The sequence below is a fragment of the Marmota marmota genome, unplaced genomic scaffold, assembly GCF_001458135.2.
Source record: "Marmota marmota marmota unplaced genomic scaffold, marMar, whole genome shotgun sequence".
Classification (NCBI taxonomy): domain Eukaryota; kingdom Metazoa; phylum Chordata; class Mammalia; order Rodentia; family Sciuridae; genus Marmota; species Marmota marmota.
The window spans coordinates 50,367,015-50,386,471 of NW_025999968.1; the positions used below are offsets into that span (position 1 = coordinate 50,367,015).

Consider the following 19,457-nt stretch of genomic DNA (forward strand, 5'->3'; position numbering starts at 1 on the left):
AAAAAAATATATATATATATATATATTTGCATTGCTTTTCAGTATACAGAAATTGTTACATCTTTAACAATATTGGATACTACAAATCTCAAGAAAAGCAACCCTAAAAGAAAAATATCTCTACTTATTAGGAGTGACCCTAAAGCATTTTTTTCTTATTCTTTTCCTTTTAACCAATTTCCTTCATTTTTACATATTAAAAATTACATGTATTTAAATTATTCTCTAAAGAAATAAAGGAAAATGTCAAGTTGGTTTCAAAACGACTAAAGTTTAAACTCATTAGCTATACTATTGAATTTCTTAGTCTTTCAAAATTTCATTTTCTTCTTTGGGTCCTACAGTTTTAGACCCCTAAACAAATCACTCTCTTGAGAAGCTTTCTGAGGTAATATGTAGAAAATTATGCAACTTTTCTTTTTTCTAGTTGTTCTTCAAATATTAGCATTTGGCACAGAAGACCAAACTACAGAACAAAACATGGTTTGCATGGGTATCTATGTGAGGCAGAAAACTATCATCATTTGAAGACCCAGAAAGATTTGTGGGTTGATTTACATGATCCTGTGCCACTTGGCGATGTGTAAGTGTATGTATAAATGTGCCTTTCCCAAGGAATTTTGCCACATTTCCTTTTGACTGAATATAAATTATGCTGTCAGTAGACTAAAATATAATGCTGATTTTGTTGGTAAGTAATTGATTTACAATGTCACATTTCCTTCTTTCAAAGACCCTGGAGAAGTTTGTTTGTTTCCCAATCCTGCCCATTACTTCTCAGTGAAAATATTGATTTTAAGGGTTTCTCAGGCAGCTATAATAGAGAAGTCCTACTTCTGCATAATTTTTGTGTACTGCATTCATAATAATGATTGAAAGACAGAAAACTAGATAAAGATTGGGGAAAATTGCAATGATAACCTATGGAATAGAAGAAAGCTATCATTAACTGGATTTGTAGCTTGCCAAGGCATTTTACAGCTGCAACAGTGATTCTTAGATTTATCAAATTATTTTTCAACTCAATGTAACAGAGGTGTGGCTCTGGAAATAAAATACATCATGAAGTTTTAATGAGAATTTCCTTGCTTCCAAGAAAAAAAGCAGGAAATCCTATAAACTTTAAGTTTTCTTTTCTGTACCCACAGAAGAACAAAAGCTTAAACCAAAGCACTACATTTCAGATTTTGTTTTACTGGCTTTTGAATCCTAAACGCATTGCGGTTCTCTAGAATTAGGAGTCTGAAGAAATATGGACAAATTTGGCATTCAGGAGGCAGATCAACGAACAATATTTAAAGTTATTCCCCTTCAACCTTATACAATCAATAGTCCTGCTAGATAAAATAGGCTTTTCTAGGAGGAAATGATTAGAATTATAGAGAAGTATCTAAAGGTTCAAAGGGGATAGGAGAGATTTAGCTTTATTGCTAACCATATGCAAAGTAGATCCTAATTAAAAAAAGAAGAAGAAAAGAAACTGCACACAGTTAAGCAAGTAAAAGGTACAAAATAAAAGCAAAACAAAATAATTTAAAAATACAAATTGTTATCTAAGCAGTAGGCATACATATACATGTAAATTCTGACCCTCAGCCTCTCAACATGTTTTGTTCTATGTTTACCATTAGAAATAAAAGCTAAGATCAGTTGCTCTAAAACCCAATCACTGTGATAGGTAGACTGTACCAAACATATTACTGGGTTATAGATGATCCTACAGGAAGTCAGTTTACAATCCTCAACTTACCTATCATAGAATTTACTTGAATTTTATTTCTCAAGAGCTTTATTTTTTCCTCTTTTCCCCAACTCTTTTACCTTTTGACCAGTCCGGTTAGTGCTAATATTTGCAAACTTGATCTCCAGCTAACAATTGACAGTCGCTCATTTGTTCATTGACCATGATGAACTCACAGATATTTTCTGTATGAAACCTTGGCCCTGCCTCCAGGTACCTCATTTCCATAGACATGAGGGAATCTCTTCAACAGAGCATCTCTTTGGGGATTCTCAGTTTCACAGAAGGGCTTCATCCCTGTTTTTAACATTCATGCATCTCCCTTTACCCAGAAAGGGACACTTCACCACACTGCCCATCCCTTGACTTTCTGCTGTTTCCCTTCCAATAAGGTTCAGATTCAAGTAGCAACAGTTACGAATGGTTGGCATGAAGTTCATCCATTGCCCTGGATATTAAGCATTGTAATCCTAGATTAAACAAACACTTGAGAAATCTACACCAGATGTTTGGAGAAGTGTTCTTATTATCATTTGGAGTCTTAAAGTTGTATCCGGCACTTTGTAAGAAAAAAATGTGTGAAATGCATTACTGATCTTATCATAGGGTTGTTATATACAATATCACATGCTTTCCCTTTAATCAGACCACAGGATGAGTTTCTTACATGGTTTTTAGCCTGAAAGCCCTATGATTTATCTATATAGCTAGACCCTCTGAACTCTGAGATTTTTTGTCTTATTTTCCATATTGCTTCATCCACTAGAAAGTATAGATAAAGGTTTTTTGGTCAACTTTTGGCATATTTTTAGGAAACATGTGCCAGCCTTTATCTCATTTCACATTTACCTTTCTTTTTATTCATATATGTTACCAGGTGATAAACCTGTCTGTGACTTCTGTTAGCCTTTTATAATATTTTTCAATAAGATACACTATAAATAGAAGAATAAACAAATAAGTAAATAATGGAGAGTGTGCAGAAACATAAATTAAAACTTCATCCTCTGAAGGGAACAGAAAATATCAAATGTTACTTACAAAACTTGAAGTCCATTTGAAAGATTACTTCACATGCACCAGAAGGCAATGTAGACTTCAGGAACAGCACAGAAAACTTATTTTAGCATGCTCTCCAGGAATTATTCACTGATTTTTGTCGTCTAAGCATCACAAAAACCATGAACTCCTCCTTCCCCTCCATACATATGATGTGGGGTGGGCTCATGAATCTCAGTATTCCATACCACGGGCTGCTGCTTTGACTCTGTATAAAATGTCTCACAAAGTGAGTGATAGATGTTATTCTTTAGATTTCTTTCCTTGTAGACACACATACTTAGCCTGAGTAAAGGATAATATTCACTTGAATTGTTCCAATTATATTACAGTAATAAAAATATTATGGCAGTACAACTAATTGCTCAGAATTGCTATATGATATCCCACTCATTTGTAATTGCTAGTTAAATTTTTTTCTGGATCCTTTTGAATATGAAAACATTATTTCACACTCAAGTGATTGTAAAATAAATTGATCAGAAGTGCCTAGATAATATGAAATTTAAAAAATATAAAGATATGTATAGTTTAACACGTTTCTGTTAAAATTTCTTATTGACATTTTCCCTGTGTGTTAGAATTTCCTTGGGTTCAACTCATTGTAACATTGAACAACACATCCACTTTCTTCTTTATAAAACTCTCAAAACTTACATTTCTGCAAAGACTGTTCTGATTTATAGAAACTATACTGATTAGCTCTGTGCTACATATACTCTAAAACTTTTTGTGCATTTTATTTGCTGGTTGCTATTCTCATTCATTCATTTTGAATTTCAACTCTTCTCAAGTGAGTTGTATGAGAAAGATGTAGTTGCAAGAAAATACCTTTGAGAAGAGAGTTAAGAATTGTGGCTTGTTTACTGAGTGTAGATACAAAGTTTAGTTTCTAGGGACTGTTTTCTTACTGTTCAAATGAGAAAGCTGGGTCTTAAAAACTGCAAAGCCTCTTCCAATCTTAAGTACTATTGTTCTCATTTATTTATATATTTTAAATGGTTTATTTGCACATATATTATATAAAATATTTTTGTTTTTTTTTTAAATGGGTATGTTTTCTATAGCTTGTTCAAAAGGATTTCTGAGTCTGATTTCACTCTGTTTATATTTGATTATAATTTTGAGAAGAGTCCACTGCCTGTGTTAAGCTGATAATGAATGATTGTTTATAATAATTTTGCTGTATTTTCTATTAAGTCATTATTTTGCCTTAAGGTCTTTTCTTTGTAGCTTAATACTGTCCATTTTATGACAGGTGTTCCACAGATGCAGCAAGATATCATCACTCTCTTCATGTAAATTGGGCCCTAGTTGATGTCAAGTCTTCCCTGTTGTTCAATTTCACCAACAGGGATATTCTCTTGGGCCACAGAACAAATATTTTAAATGTAATTGTTGCCTGAGAACGTTTTGGAGACAACCAAGTACCAAGTTGTTACAGGGCATGTGCCGGTGCCTCCATGCTCTACTTTCCTTAGGCCCTGGCCATCAGCAGTCACAGACTGCTTGCTTGTGTCCCTGCCCTTTCCTAGTTATCCAAAAAGCATTGATAGCTTCAAATACGATTTCCTCCCAGGTGGAATATTTAAGTACAGAGAAAAATGCAAACTGAAACCTTAATATCCATCATATGTATTTATATATGAATATGTATGGTACCATATATTGTAATTATATTTAATAAATATATGTCAGATATATGTAACACATTTGTATGCTAATGGAAAGATATAATAACACACATCCATCTATATATGTACATGTATGCTTTTGTATGTGAATGTATGTATATTATATATATTCTATGTGTAGCATTGTTATAATACATGTAATAATATATAATAAATATATGTAATAATATGTACATTCAATTCATTATTATATACACTTATGGAAATAATATATAATAAATACACATATACACATTTGTTCATTGTTTAATATATGATATATCCATTAGTATTTTTTTTATTTACATATACTTATATTCATATATATGAATGAAAGGCAGTCATATAGAAAAAGAATATTTGTCCTGATTCTTTTAGCCTTTTCTTTCTGTTATACAAGTAGGAAAACTAAAATTTAAAGTTCATTGTTATTACCACTACTTTTCCTTGCTTCAATTTAAAAATCTTTGCCTTAAATACCACCACAATGCTTGAAGTCTGAACTTCAGAGTTCAAATAAATATGTAATAACATATTAATTCAGCTTGCTGTTTCCCTTCTTACAGCTGGGACACCTGAAGTCAAGACAGGAGGACCAGAGATCATCATGCTCAGGAAGGTCCCTGTCCATGGTGCTTGGGTCTCCAAGAGGGAAGGAGAACCATGGGGTACACTTCTCCAATGAGGTGAGTCCAGGAGAATTGAGATAGAGGCAGAATGGGCTTGGACAGGAAGGACCTGAGATAACCAGTGGTCTTTAACCTTACGGGAGCTGGATTGTTGAATCAACAGCCCACATGAGAGGCCAGCAGAAGAATGTGTTGCATCTTCAAGTGTCAACAGCAGCAAGATGAGGCTGTGGAGCTTCCTAGGAGGGATGTGGGCAGGGGATGCAATGGAGTTAGAGGTCAACACACGGCATCAGAATGGGACAAGCTACACCATGGATGCTCTGAAGGAATGGCAGGTGCCTGTCCCTTAAAGTCAGGGAACTTTAATCTCTGTCGGGGAAAAGGAAAAAAGAGATTCATAAAAATGTGCATTTTATATCCAAAGTGAGGACCTCAAGGTGAACCCAGTGAAATTATGGACTCGTGTGCCTAGTTAAATTTAATTACAGGGGAATGAACCGAGTTCCACACATTTAACGCTGCGATTATTAATATTAACTATAAAGTTACACATCTTCATGGAGCATCTCAATGCATCCCAGTGACAACAAAGTGGAGCAGACACTGTAGTGAGGATTGCAGATCTGGATGAGATCTGCTGATGTACCCATGCACCTGTTCACCACCAGCTACTCTCTGACAGACAAAGGAGTATATTTACCCACAGGTTTTGCCACCTGGGCAAACTAAGAAACACCAAGGCTGGACATACACTCATTCCAGAGTACTTTTCACTTTGCCAATATGCATGCTAACAATGGCTTTATTAATCTAGAATCTACAGGACAGCAACTTCAACCAATCACTTTTAAATTGAATAAAGAACAACAGGAAAGAAATTGAAAAAAATATATATTGGCTTTCAATCCACTATGTTAACAAAACATGTGGACTTCCTCTTTCCACATTCACTAAAAGTTCTTATCAATAAGCAAGAACAATCATATAAAGCCCCAATCCAAAGAATGTGACATCTTACACCATGCTCATATAGTTTTGTAAATATTTTCCATCTTAATACATGAATTTCATTGTAAGGATCATATTTAATGGATCCTTCATTTCATAAGTCTTTATGATTCTTTTCTTATCCATTCCTTGCTCTTGAACATTCACAATGGTTTATAAAAGGTTCTTGCCAATTCAGTGAGCATATATAGAAAGAGCCTTAGGGTTCAAATATATCCTGAGAACAAAAGGAACACACACAGCCTAGAATTCAAAAAGCAAATATTGTCTTTAGACTTAAAGGCGACTCTATCTCACTAATCCATTTTTAGAAGATGAAGTACAGTAACATCTTCTACAATACACATGTGGCCAGGTCATCAGACTGCAACTTCTGTTTATGGATTGCCAAAATATCTAATCCAAAATTTTTAAAGTTTAACATTAGAAAAATAAAAAAAGAAAGAAAATCCTTAAAAGTTGTGATTGAGTTCTCAATTAAAAATAACCAAAAAAGGAAAAAACACATGCTTTTCACCATCCTTTCCCCATTTTGAATTATGAAGTACTAAAGTGCTTCATCGGCTCTGGGAATTAAATATTGATTTTTAAAGGCATATTTAGACAATTTTGCTAAGAAAGGAATTCTTGCAAATAGTTTGCTGTGAATTTCCATTCAAGGACATTGGCACGTAATGTAATGCCTTTAACAAAGTATGTTACAATGCTTGGATAAATATACAATGTTAAATTGTATTTAATTAAGTAAAAACGAATATAATAGTGGAAAACCAATATGCTAATGGATAGAAACAGCCAGTGTGTGCTTTTTTATAAACTCACTGCAGAATTCTAAGGAAGACATATAGTGATAGCATTTTCTTCAACAGCAATTTTTATATAAAGTTTATTTGTTTAATGGTTTTTCCAATATCAAATTCTTTTTCTTTGTTTTAATGATAATATTCTTAGAAAGCTCTTTAGGTAGCACACTGTATGCGATGGACAATAGTTTTTCTTATTCTTTTTGTTGCTGTAATTACAGAGCAGGTAAGAACTGTAACCCCAGAAATCCGTATCTGGGTTGAATCTTTTATTTTTTAATAGATTTTACTTCTTAAAACATTTTTTTTACAGAAAATGGAACAGTGCAGAGAGTTCCTATATAGTCCAGCCTCAGCTTCCCCTGTTATTAGCATCTTAAATTAATATGATGTTTGTTGGAATTAATGCACCATTATTGATGCATTCTTACTAAGGAATGTTGATCTTTGTTCAGACTGCTTAGCTTCTACCTGAAGACTCTTTCTGTGCCAGTGTCTTATCCAGGAACCCACATTGCATTTCTCACGGTGTATCCTTAGGTTTCTTGTGGTTGTGAGAATTTCCCAGACTTTCCTTTTTATGACCATGACTTCTCTGATGAGTATTGGTCAGTTATTTACTAGAATGCCCCTCTATTAGGAGTTTTCTGCTGTTTCCATATGATTAGAGGGGGTTCTAGGTTGGGGGGTAGGAAACCAGATAAAAAAAGTTCCATCCACATGACATCTCATCAAGTGCAAGTACAATCAACCTGGCTCAGCACTGGTGAGGCAGACCTTGACCACCTGCCTCTTCTGCCTGGGAGAGTTGCCTCTTCTTCCCCATCATTGTATTTAATCATTTATCTATATCAGCATGGACTCATGTGAAACCAGCCAGTCAATTAGTGTGTCCTCTTAATATAACCATCATTTCAAGGATCACCTCCTCACTTTCTGGCATTACAAGATCTCAGTCATCTTGTACATTTCCTTTCTCATTCATAGAGTTATCATTTTTCCAAGGAGCCCTGGTGCCAGAAGTGCTCCTTGTTGCTCCTGGAGTGTTTTAAGCCATTTCAATTGACAGCACTAGGAAATATGTGTATGTAATGACCCAACAACCCATGCATGGATTCAGTTTTAATCAATCATGAAATAATATAGATGTTTTCCCTTTAACATTGTCTTTACTCGTGGTCTTGTTCAATGTAATAAATGATGCATATTAAATACAAATAGTAAATTTAATGAACTTTGAGTCTTCCAATTGATAGTTGAGGGCAATAATAAAATTAATCATCAGATTTCTATGATATAAAAACAAATATATGCAATTCTGGTGGAAAACTCAACATGGTCAAATTATTTTGAAATGTGACTCAGTAGTTTTAAAGAGTACCGATGGGCTCTTGCATGGTATTTCATTTTGTATTTTCACTTCCCCCAATCCGATGGCAATAAACTAGTTCAATAAACTAATTCAACAAAAGTTCTAATATTTGCTAGTCTTACAAATTTAGTCAATCAGTGCACACACAAAGCACACACAAGAATTTAAAGAGTTAAAAGGAATGTTTTCAAACTGTTAGATGATGTTTTCTATGAGAGTGATTTGTGATGAATAAGAGTTTATTCTGTATTTAGTCAATATCATTGCTTTTAAATCCTGCTTTGTAATTAATCTTAACAGATTTCATAAATATGTTACTATACTATTAGACAAATCACACTTTAAAAAATCTTAAACTTTTAGTAAGAACAAAAAGGATGAAATAAAATGTTACCAAATGATTTGAAAAAGGTATTGTTTTTTAAATTAAAAGTTATTCTTTTAGTTTTCAGTTTTAATACATGAAATTACAAAATCAAACATTTTTACCTCTTAACTTTTTACTCCAAGATTAACTGTTTCCAATTGACTTATTATTTATAAATATGACAATGCTGATGCCAATGTTGACGATAGGATGTGACTAATTGATTGTAGTAGGAAATCAAGACCAAAAATCCATGAAGTTAATGTAGCTGCAATGGATTTCTTTTAATTTGAATGTTTCTTCATAAAAATATATCATTGTAAAAAATCATATATATTTAAAAATAAATACATTAATAAGTTGACTAAATATAGACAGACTTTTAATTTATCACAAATTATATTCCTGGAAAAGTCATTGTAAATATAATATAATGTTTCAACTTAACACACTGTCAATAAGCAAGTCCAGTAGGAAAACAAACAAAAAAAAAAACCCAGGAAAATGACTCCAGTCACATTTTAAGTGAAACAAATCATACAGTTTCAGAATAAATGGTTTTAAAGGTGTTTTTTTTTTTTTTACAAAACTATTTTTTTTTTAATAATGAGAGGAATAAGCATTAAACTCCAAATCTTAAAGATTTTTAAAAATACGTTCTGTAAGTAAGAGATGACAGCCTCTGGGTCGGATTTGAGAAGCCAGGGAAGCGTGACCCTGTGAGTTTCAGTGCATGTGTTGAGATGTCAAGGTTTTGCCAGTCACTGTCCCCTCTGATGTGTTCTGGAGAATGAGCTCAGTGGACACTGATAGCTATGATTCAGTTAGGAACTTTCTTAGGTTTAATATGGAGGTGATATTGGTTTAGATAAAAGAAACAGTATTTTTTTTTTCCTGCAGAATTTCAAATAGCCTTCAATACATGAACATACTTCATAAAATTCCAAGCAAGGGTATTTCCCCAGATTTACTTGATCAGACTATTCCAGAATATAGACTGGCTACCTTGTTTATTAATGAAGAGAGAGAAGTAGGTATCTTCATAAAGGTCTACAGAATGACATGCATGTTATAGATGATATCACATTCCATTTTTTACAACAAATCTATGCACTGATTATCATTTTCCATAGATAAAACTGAAGACAAAAAATAATTTAATGATCTTCTCAAGTTTGGTCAATTTTAAAAAGGCAGTTAGAAATGTGAATGTCCTTCTACCCAGAGTTCTTCATCACTTTTTCTTCTAGTCCAAATAACAGTTGGAAATTTTAGAACATAGATAAAATTTTCTATGTAATACAGATAATTATCAGGGAAATAACCCAAAAGGAGGGGAAGAATATGGGGACTCAACACACCTATCTCCTTCAGTCTTTCTTAAAACCATTCCAACTACTTGTCCAATCTAACTGAAAATAGTATGTTTTCTAGGCGCAGGTAGCAAGGTTTCCTCTCCTACTTGATTGTTTTTCTTGAATCTTTCTAAAGAGAAATTCTAGATAGTCTGCTGATGGTAGCAACTTTTATTTGATGCTAATGGTCTCAAATATAAACTGTACTCACTTTCAGTTGTTTAGTTATCCCTGCATAACTAAAAGCAAGACCTAATTTCTTATATTTGATTCCAGGTTATAGTGTCCACAGCTATCTAAGTGCATACACAGACCCATACACCACACAGCATCATTCAATGAAGGAGCTTAAAACTTGAGATCAGAATAGCTAGCTTCAAGTTCCTGCATTTCAACAAGTGTTTGAACTTGGGAAAAGATAGCAAATTATGTTCTTTTCAATGGAAACAGTAGATCACAAATCATACAAGAAAGGCAGCTGAAGGTAAGATCTATGTAGTGTTAACATCAGGCCTGCAAAACCAATATTAACTCAAAGATGAATGATGCAGATAAAATAGCAAGGAAAATGAACTGCCCATTTATAGAAATGCATTAATGCTGGCCAAGCACTATACATTATCACATACCTTTGCATGTCCTTCACAGGACAGTTGAGGTTTTTAAGTCAATATGAGAACCACCATGCTACCCAAGGCACAAACATGTCTCTCCCACAGAGGACGGACTTCAACCAAGACAGATTTTCCTAAATGAAAGCAACTCTCCTCTGAGTTTCTGCTCATGATTTGGCAATGTGAACTCATACTGTCTGTGCTCTATACATGGGAGGGCCTGAACTTACCACTTGTTGACGATGCAGTTGACATGAGGAATTGGTAGCAGATAATTAACTCAACACTCTTCAAAAACGATATTTGGAAAAAAAAATTAAAGTGTCTGCATCTAAGGTCTGATGAAAATCTTCAGTGGTACCATAAATTATAAATCACCAGAACACAGGCTTCAAGGGAACAGACGTTTAAGGTCCTTCTGCTCTTGGTTGTATATTTTACACCTAGAACTGTGTCTGGCTCATTATGGAGGAGTAAGAACTCTATGGATATTTGTTGAATGAAGAATGGGTATTAAAATTATGAAATAATCGAGAGCTCAGAGAATAAAAGTCACAGGTCTTTGTACACTCAAGAAAAATATGAGCAAATATAAACATTACTTAGGACTTTGGGCATCTTTGGGTTAAAAACTGAAATATGATGTCATAACCAAAATAATGATTAACTCAAATAAATTTGGGCCTCTCCTAAGGAAATGAAATCATTTGAACAGTTACATTGACACTGTACATATACATTTCCACAACAGTTTTCTTTAAAAGGAGAATTTAGTTACTATTTATTTAACGGTTTCTTTTTTTTTTTAATTACAAAAGTAATGTCTTTGACCCTCTTCTTTGAAATAGAAAATCAGGCAGCAATACTGATAGTTCAAAGCTGAAGAGATTAAGGCTCAGAAATATTAAGTGTCTTACAAAGACATACCACACCAGCTTGTACATCCCTGTCCAGAAAGAAAATGACAGTAATAAATACTAACAGTAAAAATTAACAACTACAGTTCAACTAATGTATGTGGATACCCTTCAAAGACCCTTCACATTCTACTTCATGTACCATTTCTGTTAATTTTCACTAATCATAACAATTTTATAATTAATAAAAAATAGTTTGAGTTGAGTTCTTGGAGGTAAAAACAAAAGGCCTACTGATATTGAATAAGTCTGAGACATATACCAGTAATCATAGCAATGAGACCCAAGCCTACTTGTCTTATACCAATCATGTGGCAAAAAACCTGGCTACCCTTCAGTTAATTCTATGCTCATATTATTTATTTTGCCGAGATGATGCATAAAACATACTATTGAACATATTTTTCTGCTATTATTATAAATACGATATGTCTGCACTAGAAGTTGCATATGTTCACAGAGCGACTTCTTTCTACTTCTATTAATGGTAATGGGCTACCATTTCTACTAATATTATCCATATTCTGCTCTTTTAGTGACAAATTGATTGGTCATTTAGGGGGATCTCTGTGATAGTAGACCTCACAGTACAATTAAACATGTGTGACAGTTAACTGGTTGTTGACATAAACTGGTGTATACAGGGAGGCAGAAATAACCCAGCAGCCCCCCAAATTTCCAGCTGTGGCTCTATTTCTCTACCATGCAACCTGCTTGGAAAATTCTCCAGTGCAGTACTGTTGTTTAGGCACTACAGCTCTTCAGGACCCTCTATGGCTCTTAACTGTGGCACAAGACCACAACAGTAATATCTTATTCCATGTATGTTCACAATAGTGCTAAACTTAAGCATATGCATTCCCAACCATCTCTCACATATTTAGCATACATAAATTCTATCTTAAAATTTGCCTTACTGGACGAAGTTTAAGCAGACTCTTTTGCAAGAACAGTAGACCAGTGATCCATTCAATAATTTGAGTGCCTTCTCCATGTAAGGATAATACTAAGCACCTACTGTTTATGCTTTGCTTGATTTCTGGATATTTTAAGTTACTGAAAAAATATGCAAGTTAATAATCAAGAGTCCCTTTTTGTTGGTTAGTTGGATAATTGGTGGTTTGTTGGGAAGGGAAAGAATAAGAAATGTAAAAAAAGGTGCAATTTAATTCTCTACATGTGCGCGCGCACACACACACACACACACACACACACTTTTGCTTGTCCCTAACTCCTTTGATATTTTGTTTTCACTGTTGGAATTGACTGATACAAGAAACTCACTGTAGAAGGCAGGTTTTCTCTGAGCTAAAGCTGGTTTCCATGGCACTGAATTATCCATTTAAAAAGTGTGTGCTGGTCCTTAGGTACATACAGGATGGCAGTGCCCATGCCAACCACAGGTCACACAGGGTCAAAAGAGTGAGGCATTTATACTGCATATAAACAACACTAGAACATGCAATTTTACTTTGTACATTTTAGATCTCATTTAGAAAAGGAAATCTCATTATCTTGTGGCATATAGTTTAAGTTCAAGAATAATATTGGTTGTTTTCACTTTGAAAACTACTTTTCAAAGGTTGATTGTGATTGCTTGGAGCTTGGATAAATATTCAGATCTGAGAACAAATAGGTCTTAAAACATTCTCTTCTATCCCCCTTTATTGATCTAATTTAGGTTTGGGGGATATAAGAAAGGAAAATCCTATCTTAAGGTTGTTGTTCAGGAGGGATATTGACTATTACAGCTATTCCTAACATCCCTAGATTTATCTCTTTCAAAAATGAATAATACACAAGCAAAGTACCAATTAAGTTAATAAACATTGGAAATTTTAACACATATTCATTACTTATTTTGCATAGTTTACGAATTTTTTTACTAATCCAATCACTATTCACCCCATCCCAAAACCAGACTATAAAGCCTATTGCATATTTTAGGTAAATGATATTTTAGTTATAAGTAGTGATGATTTGTTGTAAAAATATATATACTTGGCAAACTCTACTAGATAGAGTTTTGCTACCCTACTGTCCAATCTAGAACAGGTAAGTCTGTAGCAAAAGTTAGTATTTGGGACCTCTTCTTTCCTTGAAAATTAGACCCTATTTACCTGGAGAAAATGCAGTTCAAATCACTAAACTGTTTTTTGGGTTTTTTTTTTTTTTTTTTTTTTGATGGACAGGTTCAGTGACAAAACAAAACAAAACAAAACAATTATGACAAAATTCTTGGTTCTGATTTTTTTTTTTTTAAGAGACAGCTTGTTGAATGAAGGTCAGGACAAGTAGAATTATTGAGAAATTCCAGTTTCTCAAGGGGTCACTATGGGAGTGAATTCCTCTCTCTTCATACTCTTTCAGTTTCTTGAAAGAGGTATAAGATAGAAGCCTTCAAATATTAGGGATTTGGTCTCTTCTGCCTGAGTAGGAGAACTGAGTGATCTATATGGTATCAGTCAGCGCTTCACCTGTGGCTTCCCCTGCGACTGTCTCTCTTAAAAAGATTAGCAGGGGAATGAGGAGGACACGGAGACTGAAAATAGTGAAACTGGGTAAGTGTGAAAGGAAAGAAAGATGAAGAGCTTTGCCAACCCCAGGAGCCCAGAGATTACCCAGCACCTCCATAGACTAAATCGTGGTGGTGGGTGCTGTGTCCTTTGGTACCTGAGTCCCTGCCACCCCCTGTGTGGGTCTTCCTTGTCTTTTTCACTCTTTGGGATGCCCCAGGATTCCCGCATTCAGCATCTCTCTACATTTTTTCACCTATTGAGATTAAAGCTAAGAATCTTGCAGGGCATCACTTGGACTGGGGATTGGATCATCTTCAGTGGCTGGTAGGCAGAGTAGATTGGGAGCAAGGGGAAACTTAAGTGCAATGGGGGACCGTTCTCTCCACTTCTTGAAGGAGTCAGAAGTCAGACTGGTACTCGGCCCTACTTCATTGCAACCCTCTGGACTTTGCAGGCTCCACGTAGAAGAACCCTACTCATACTGGAAAACTTGGAGGCTCTGGGCTAGCTGTCCCCGGGATATTCCCATGTCCCTAGGGTCTGAGTATTCTACTCCTGAGAACCTAGCATGCATGGGAGCCTCAGAAGCCAGAATGCTAGGGACCAGGGATGTGGATTTGGACTGGTGGACGTCCACTCAGGCGGTTGGAAGATCTCATCCTGGCACATAACTCAAGCAGCAGCAGCCGGGCACAACCTCACGCCCGGAGTAGAGTGCCAGCCCTGAAGAGCCTGGATCCCCGCACTATTGCCCGCGTTCTTGGAGCCTGGATTGAAAAACCCGCCAACCGTACCTCTCTGGGAAGCCTGGCACCCGCCAGAAGGGAAGTAGTGACGCGACTCCCCCTTTTTCGTGAAACCCTTCCGCGCTCACTGACCGCCACTACCCCAGCACCGCTGTGCCCCCACTGGCCGAGCGGAGCGACCACATCCCCAAAGCCCGCATCCTGGAGCGCTTTTCCGGGCTCACTCACCGATCCTGAGTACTTGCGGGGCGGTCTGGGGGAGGATGTAACACAGGAAATAGAGGAGTGCCCAGCTGGTGTCTCTGGTCCAGAGCCCGGGCTGGGCGATGAGTGTGCGGCGCTCCATCTTCCTAGCTTCTTAATTCATGCCCAAACCCAGCCGTTGCCGCACGCCCGCGAGATGCACCCCACTCGGGCCAGGTCCCCGCCTCATCCTCCCTGGATGCTCCGGGTCTGCACCCTGACCGCTCTCCCACGGAGCGGGATGGAGGGAACCGGCGTGGGAACGCGGAGCTGGATGGCAAGGCTGAGCTCACTCGGGGCTCCTGGCTCCTGTCGCTAGCCCATCACTGCTGCTGCTCCTCCTCCCTGGGCCGCAGACCGCGGAGGATCAGTGCGCTCCTGCTGCCTGAGCCCAGAGACCAGCTGAGTAAAGTTGCTGCCCCAATTTGCGGGAACGTCTCCCTCATTCGTCCTCTGGTCAGATGCAAAAGTGGGAGGGGGTGGATTGGTGGAGGGTGCAATCAGTGAAGGAGAGGAAGTGGGGAACGGCGAACCAAGGAGGAGGGAACTGGGTGAGTTGGTGCAGGGTCTCCGAGCAAGCCTGATGAGCTCCAGCAGGTTAACTGGGATCCGAGCCACGCTCTGGCTTCTTTCAATCCTTGCTTTTCACCTCCTCTCGTTGGCCCCACCCTTTATTTACTGCCCGCCCCAACCCCACGGATCCAGACACACTCACAAACTCACACACGCACGCTTATTCTTTCTCTCCCTCAACTTTGTGTTGTGCTGCCGGGAAAGTCGATTGAGTGTTGAGTCCTCAAGACAGATCAAATCCAACCTATCGGTCTGAACAGAGGCAGCCTCCTCCGTTCTGTGAGTGGTGGTGCTGTCCCTGTGCGCCTGTTGGGGGGTCCTAGAAATGGCCAGCTAGGATTCGTTCCATCACTTGATGGAAAATTGCGGTCTTGGAGGGCAGTATTTCAGAAAATTATCCGAGATCCCGTTTTAAGTCTTATAAGAATGAAGACTAAGAGGAGGAGAAGGAGGAGGACAGAGATGGGAACCTTTTAGTACTCTAAGATTGTAGTGGCTCCTTTCCTGTTTGGACCCGAGATAATGTCTCCTAAATTGCTTCCATTTATAAGTGCAGAACTGGGAAAGACGCAGCTTCCAGCGCCGCTGCTTTTCTTAATTTCTTTTGACTGTCACATTTGAACACTGGAAATAAGCTATTTTAACAATGTAGGTTTGGAGACTATTTCTCTGTGGAAGGACAAGGACACCTCCCTGGGGAAATCAGCATTTGATCATTTTGTCTTAATTTCCTTTGAGCTTTGTGGGGAATGTTCTATATAAATGTTTGCTAGTTCTGTATTAACATCTCATAGAGATCTATTTCTTTTTCTACTTAAGAATTTTGGAGAAGTGATCTAAGCTGAGTTGATTCACAAGAACGTCCACAGTTATATGATCCAGATGGGAAATAATTATGAAAGAGATCTATCTTAAAATCTGTTCATTCCTCTGGTCGCGGTGGCTCACGGCTGTAATCCAGGGGACTCTAGAGGCTGAGGCAGGTGGATTGCAAATTCAAAGCCAGCCTCAGCAATGTAGGGAGGCCCTCCACAATGTATTGAGACACTGTCTCAAAATTTAAAAATAAATAAATTTTTAAAAAATAGCTCCAATAAGCCCCAGGTTCAATCCCTGATTCAAAAAAAAAAAAAAAAAAAAAAATAGAGAGAAGAAAAAAGAAAAAGAAAGAAAGAAAGCATTCATTCTTTCATTCATTCCTTTATGTATGTGGTGTCAGACATTCTGCTTTTTCCCAAAGGCCTTGTAATGGGATTAATGCACCTGGATGTTCTAAGGGAGGTTAGAATCTTTTTGCAGGAAGCTAGTTAATTGGATAGTTCACACCTCAAGTAGCATACCTAGTTCTGGACACCTTAGGATGAGAGTTGGCAACATATAATATTACCTTAGATAAGAAGAGTGATTTTTGTGGGTTTAGAGGTGCATCTTATGCATGGAAAGAGGAAATCAGGAATTAAGAGCATATGCTAGCTAACTTCAGAAATTGGAAGAGCTCCTGTGCTAAAAGAAAGCAGCTTTACTCAATGTTAGTTAAATGAGAAGAAATAACAGGGCTGATGTGTAGCTTGTTAAAGTACTTGAATTCATGAGGCTCTGGGTTTGATCCCCAGAACCAAAGGGGGAAAAAAAAGAAAAAGAAAAAAGAAAATCAGAATGTTGTATGGAATTGAAGAAGAATAAATTTCATTTATTTGGGGATCATTTCTAAGGACATCAAAAATGGGATGATCTGCTTCAGAAAACACCAAACTCCCCATTTATTTATTCACTCATTCATTTATTGAATGCATATTTATTGGGGGGCTTCCTTCCTGTGAGGCATTGTGTCAAGACCTAAAGACACAGCAGGGATATGGCTGGTGCTATCCTGATACTTATGGGCATTAAAGAAGTGTGATGTGTTTTCAAAATGATATTAAGGGGCATGACGTGAAGGAAAAAATCCTCATTCAGGAGTCTGGGATGCTCTTGTACAAAAATCAGTATTTCAAAACTCAATAAATGGGTGGTTTACAAGTGATTGGTATTTCTTAAATCAAGAATAAATGTAGAAATTATTAGAAGGTTTATTTTTAAGCCTAAAGATTTGTGCACATTAAGCACATGTAGTCATCTATTTTTTCTTGGTACATTCAAGTTCAATAAATAGCAGTTATTGCAAAACTAGACCTTAAGAATCCAAGGTCTACAGTAAAGTCATCTTCTAAACAAATTGTGTTTTTAATCCTGGTTTGAGCCACTTCTAGTTTTTCACCTTTGTTTAAAGTGCTCTATCTTATTGTAGTAGATTGCTGGTGCTTACCCCATCCAGTTCTCCCCTTCCCTGGCATATGAAAACCTATACCATTCATTTAGGTAAAATCATATGGATATTTTTAGCCAATAAAATATGTGTGTGAAAGTGGTATATAGAGCTTGCATGTGAAAATAAGGCAATGAAAAGATCCTGTACAGACTTTCAGACTCTCTTCTCCTGCTAGAGGAACTCTGAAAACTATGAGTTCTAGAGATTCAGGTAGAAACAACCTGGATCCTTGATTTACTTTTTGCAGGGAAGTTCCTCTGAGTAGTTGTCAGTTCAACAGAAAACTATTGATAAATCAGTGGCAGCTCAATTTTATGTTTTCATCCATTATAATTTTGAAATATTTGTTACTGCAGCTTAACCTAATGTATACTGACTAATAAACTCTCCAGGATTTAATATCTTCATTTGTAAAATGAGAATAATAATAATACAGTAAGTCTATTGTAGGGTCATTTTAACTACTCCATATGTAATACTTTCAAAGGTCCTTATTACTCAGTATATATCAATTTGTTTTAATTATATTTTTATTGGTTAAAGAAATCTATGCTTACCTTCTATTTTATTTTATTTTTTGTTTTAACTAGTCACACATAATAGTACAATGATCTTGACTTATCATACATTTGAATCAGATGGGGTATAATTTCTCATTTTTCTGAGTGTACAGGTTGCAGAATCACATTGGTCATGCAGTCACGTGTATACATACAGCAATAATAATGACTATTGTATTCTTCTGTCCTTCCTTACCTTCTATTTTAAATAGGCCCCAAATGGTATAGACTAAATTATTCTGTTTAGTTGGAAATGAGTCGACAATACTAGTCCAATTAATGGTATGGTAACAGTAAGTTGGTTCAATTGATTCACTATATTTAAGAAAATTTTACCACTTTTTGGCTGTACAACTTCAGGCTATGAGTAAACAGTTCTTTTCAGTTATTAGAGATGGAGAGATTGTATTTCCTAAACAAAGTTTCTTAAAGAATAAGTGGCATGCTTAAGTTACTTTTCTCTACCATCTATAGAATTCCATAAAGCTTAAAACTAAAAATTTATTTCCTTGCTCAAATGACTCTGTTTGATGCTCATGTGCACAGGCTCAGGGTGTTGAGTTACTGTTGAGTGATCATGAGCTGCTGCTAATTTGTTTTGTGCTCTTCACCAGAACTGTATTTTGTGCATATATGAATCCTGTTATTTTTTTATCAGAAACAACTATGGTAATCACTCTTGATTCACAATATTTCATAGTACTCTCTTAAGAATAAAAATGTCCAACCGAATGCACACTACCTTTTCCCCATTCCATACATTTCAAGCTTAAATTCATATACCCTGGTTAATAATAAAGCAACACAGTAGCATGTAGCTTTGTGCTCCCATGAGAGCTGCTGGTATTACTTAGATACTAATCCATTTAAAATTACTTAATTTCTAGAAAATAACTAGATACAAAGAAAAATAGCTTACAGTAAGTTAAGGAACTCCAGTGTGACAACTATGTTTTCAAAATGTGAG

The 19,457-nt window shown here is 36.3% G+C and overlaps 1 protein-coding gene across 7 annotated transcripts in view; it reads right to left on the bottom strand.

The window, feature by feature from the left end:
• The window catches only part of Grik1 (glutamate ionotropic receptor kainate type subunit 1), a 381,104-nt gene extending 365,181 nt beyond the window's left edge, over positions 1-15,923 (bottom strand). For 2 of the 7 annotated variants that reach the window (XM_048803555.1, XM_048803558.1), the window contains exon 1: positions 15,035-15,922. In XM_048803555.1, the coding sequence (XP_048659512.1) occupies positions 15,035-15,152 (118 nt within the window). In that variant the 5' untranslated portion in view covers positions 15,153-15,922. Of the gene's footprint in view, positions 1-15,034 lie in introns of all 7 variants that reach the window. The other 5 variants (XM_048803561.1, XM_048803556.1, XM_048803557.1 and 2 more) reach the window with 5 other exon arrangements.
• Positions 15,924-19,457: the final 3,534 nt, after the last annotated feature.